The following is a 3,593-nucleotide window of genomic DNA, read 5'->3' on the forward strand; positions in this document are numbered from 1 at the left end:
TTCCTCTAATGTATATGTATAGACGTGTGTGTGCATAAGCATTTAAATATATACACACACTGACACACACATATACATATGCTTCTCTGAGTTCCAGCTCCTATGCTTCTCTTTACAGCTTTTATTTTGTGTTCATTTTTGTTTGGTTGAGTGTGTGTGTGTGTGGTTTTTTTTTTGGGGGGGGGGAGTTAACCGTTTGCCATCAAGCTAATGTTACGAAATGCACTTTAAAACTATTAACGAAGAGGGAAAAAAAAGACGTATTGAAAATGGATTTTTTTTTTCCCCACTTCATTTCCTTCCCCAGCGAAAGACACAAGGCTGCCCCAGTTAAACTGGTCTTTTTGTTCAATAAATTATGCTGCCATCTGACCGAAGGACGTTGGGGGGCTAGATATGAATAGAAAAATAAATATGGAAAGTAAAGCAAAAATAACTGCACACGATACATGTAGACAGGACCATGCTCTGTGTGTTTACACGTAGGTATAACCACACAGCCACGCACACCTTCACACACGGCAGAGAAAGCAGGTTCTCGGGTTCTTTCTGTTTCTGTCTTTATGTGAAGCTGCTCAGCTCAAGAAAGTTTGGAGGCTGCCCCGGGCACAGGCTGCCAGGGCAGGGGGACTGGGGACGCCAAAGGCACACAGAGAGCCCCGGGGGAGGCAGCAAGGGGCTGGGGGGGGGGGGCTGGAGCTAAAGAATCCCCTTTTCCTCTCTAGGAAGTGCCACTTTCTCCCGGAAAACTCCGGAAATGTGTTTCATGTCCACATTTCCCTGGAACTCGTTCACAATGGGCCTTGCTCGCTCGTACAGTGAAACAGTCTTGCAGGACAGAGTATTTTTTTTCCTCCCCCTTTCGCTGTGCTTCGACCCCCAGAAACACTGCCTGAAAATGAAGTTTACTTTGTTGATTTGCATTATTCTCCCTTCTCCATGCTCGACTCTTGCCTGTGGAGGCATATATTTAGCAACTATGAGAGTCACATCTCTGGAGAATGGGAGCTGGCGGTGCATATATATGTATATAAATATATATATATATATATTTATATGTATGTATATGTATGCATGCATATGTATACATAGATATAGATATATGTATTCTTTTTGCTACGGTAAAAGGAGAAAATAAGCATTACACATATTTAAGAAGACTTGTTTATAACAAAAGTTCACATATACACATAAAGCAAAGGCTATAACACAGGAACATATTGTAGACCGGTCACTGGTTGACTTAACACTCACTGTGGAAAATGCAAGTCATTTTCAAAATTAAGGTAGGAAAGAAAAAAAGAATGAATTTGTTTATGTAAACTTCGATTTTCTTGCAGTGCAAATTCGTACGGTTAAATACTGTCTACATCAAAAGGGATAGCTTTTCTCTTATTTTTTTCTTTTTTCTTATTTTTTTCTTTTTTTAATATATTCCTACAGGGGATCCACAGAAAATAAACACAGCAGCATGTGCCAACACTGAGCGACATTCCACACTGCGACCTGCCTTTGTGTGGAGGGGGGCTGCAGGGGCCCCCGAGGCGGCCGCTCCCGCCCGCCCCCTCCCTCCCCGGCCGCGCAGCGCGTAATTTTCCGCCGGGAACGGAGTTTCCGCGCGCTGCTTCGCCCTGCGCCTGCCCCCGTGTGCGTGCCCCTGCCCTGCCGGGTGGCTGCCTGCGTGTGCGCGATACTCACTCCACTCCATTGCACGGGCACTCGCCTGGAAAGGTCAAAACACAGCACTGCACCTGCTACCGTCTAAGGGACAGTCCGGTGCGGATGCTTTGTCTGTCTGCTTTGATTCGCGCTCTCGCTCTCTCTCTCGCTCGCTTTTTGTTTATGTGTGTTTTTTTTTTAGATAGGAGAATTAAAAAAAAAAAAGAAAAAAAAAGGAGGACAATCAAAAGTTGGGGGGAGGAGGAGGAGGAGGAGAGGCCGGGCGCCGCCCGCCGCGAGTTCACTGCACGGGGGTCTGCACCCCGTGGTGCGGCGGCGTGTCCCTGCTGGCCCCGTACACGTCCTCGGCGCCCGGCAGCGTCCCCCCCGGGGGGGTCATGCGCTTCTCTTTCTGTCTCCTGTTACAAAACCACACTCTCACCACCTCCTTCTCCAGCTGTAGGCTGTCCGCGAGCGAGGTGATCTCCTGGGCGGAGGGCTTGGGGCACTTGAGGAAGTGGCTCTCCAGCGCGCCCTTGACGCTCACCTCGATGGAGGTGCGCTTTTTCCGCTTGCGGCCCTGCGCCGCGATCTTGTCTATGCTGGTGGGGCTGCCCGAGGAGGAGTCCGCCTCCTCCAACCACTTGTTCAACAAAGGCTTCAGCTTGCACATGTTCTTGAAGCTGAGCTGCAGGGCCTCGAAGCGGCAGATGGTGGTCTGCGAGAAGACGTTGCCGTAGAGGGTGCCCAGCGCCAGCCCCACGTCCGCTTGGGTAAATCCCAGTTTGATGCGCCGCTGCTTGAACTGCTTGGCGAACTGCTCCAGGTCGTCCGAGGTCGGCGTGTCCTCGTCCGAGTGCGGGTCGTGGTGCGGCGGCCCCGGCGGCCCGGCGGCGGCGGCGGCGGCGGCGGCCGGGGCCTGCCCCGCCGCGCCGGGGTGGGCGCCGTGCGGCCCCGGCGGGTGCTCGGCGCCGTGGTGCGGCGGCCCCGGCGGCCCCGGCGGCGGCTCGTCGTGGGCGTCGCGCAGGCCGTGGTGGTGCAGCGCGGGCTGCGCGGCGCCCAGCATGCCGTTGACGGTGAAGCCCGGCGGCTGGGAGTAGAGCAGCCCCGCCTGGGCGCCGTTGGCCGCGGCCATGCCGGGCGGCAGGTGCGCCGCGCCGCTCGCCCGCCACGCCGCGTGGTGCCCGCCGCCGCCGCCGCCGCCGTGGTGCACCAGGTGCGGCGCCCGGCCCGGCGGCGGGTGCTGCGGCGGCGGCAGCTCGTCGCCGCGCCCGCCCGCCTGCACCACGGCCGGCTTGATGTCGGGCTGCCCCAGCGCGCCCGCCGACCAGGGCGACTCGCCGCCGCCGCCGCCGCCGCCGCCGCCGCCGGGGCCGCCGGGGCCGCCGGGGCCGCCGCCGTGGGACAGCGCCGCGATCCACTGGTGAGCGTGGCTCAGCGGGTGCCCGTTGCTCTGCAGCGTGTAGTCCGCCTGCACCAGGGCGCCGGCGTCCCGGTAGCCGCCGCTGGGCTGCATGCCGCCCGGCGGCTCGGCGTGCACCATGGGCGAGCCGGAGGCGAGCAGGCTGTAGTGGTTAGACGCTGTGGTCGCCATGACTCGCCGAGCCGCACTGATCGCGCCGGTTAAAGGCGCCGCGCATTTGACAGCTACTTTTTCGCCTCGGGCGCCGCGCTGCGCCCGCGCCCCCCCGGCCCGCTTGGCAGGGCCCACTGCGAAGGCACGCGCGCCGGCCCCGCCCCGCCGCCGCCGCCCATTGGCTCCGCGCCTCCTGACGGACGTGGAGACCCCTGGCAACCGCCGCCGCCGCCGCCGCCCATTGGCGCGCCCCGCCGCCACCGCCGCCGCCGCCCCGCCCCCGCCCCCCGCCCCGCCCCGCCCCCCGCCCGTCCCCCCTGTAACCAAACTCTGAGGTGGAAAAAGGGAGCCGGGGGGC

General features: G+C 59.2%; 1 protein-coding gene across 1 annotated transcript; it reads right to left on the bottom strand.

Moving 5' to 3' along the window:
- Window positions 1-1,182: 1,182 nt before the first annotated feature.
- On the bottom strand, window positions 1,183-3,295 carry POU3F2 (POU class 3 homeobox 2). The gene is given in 3 exon segments (XM_062571004.1): window positions 1,183-2,550; window positions 2,553-2,580; window positions 2,582-3,295. Coding segments are annotated over 3 exon segments (1,290 nt in total). The 5' UTR covers window positions 3,254-3,295; the 3' UTR covers window positions 1,183-1,960.
- Window positions 3,296-3,593: the final 298 nt, after the last annotated feature.

This window comes from Rhea pennata, chromosome 3 (genome assembly GCF_028389875.1).
Source record: "Rhea pennata isolate bPtePen1 chromosome 3, bPtePen1.pri, whole genome shotgun sequence".
In the NCBI taxonomy this organism is placed as follows: Eukaryota; Metazoa; Chordata; class Aves; order Rheiformes; family Rheidae; genus Rhea; species Rhea pennata.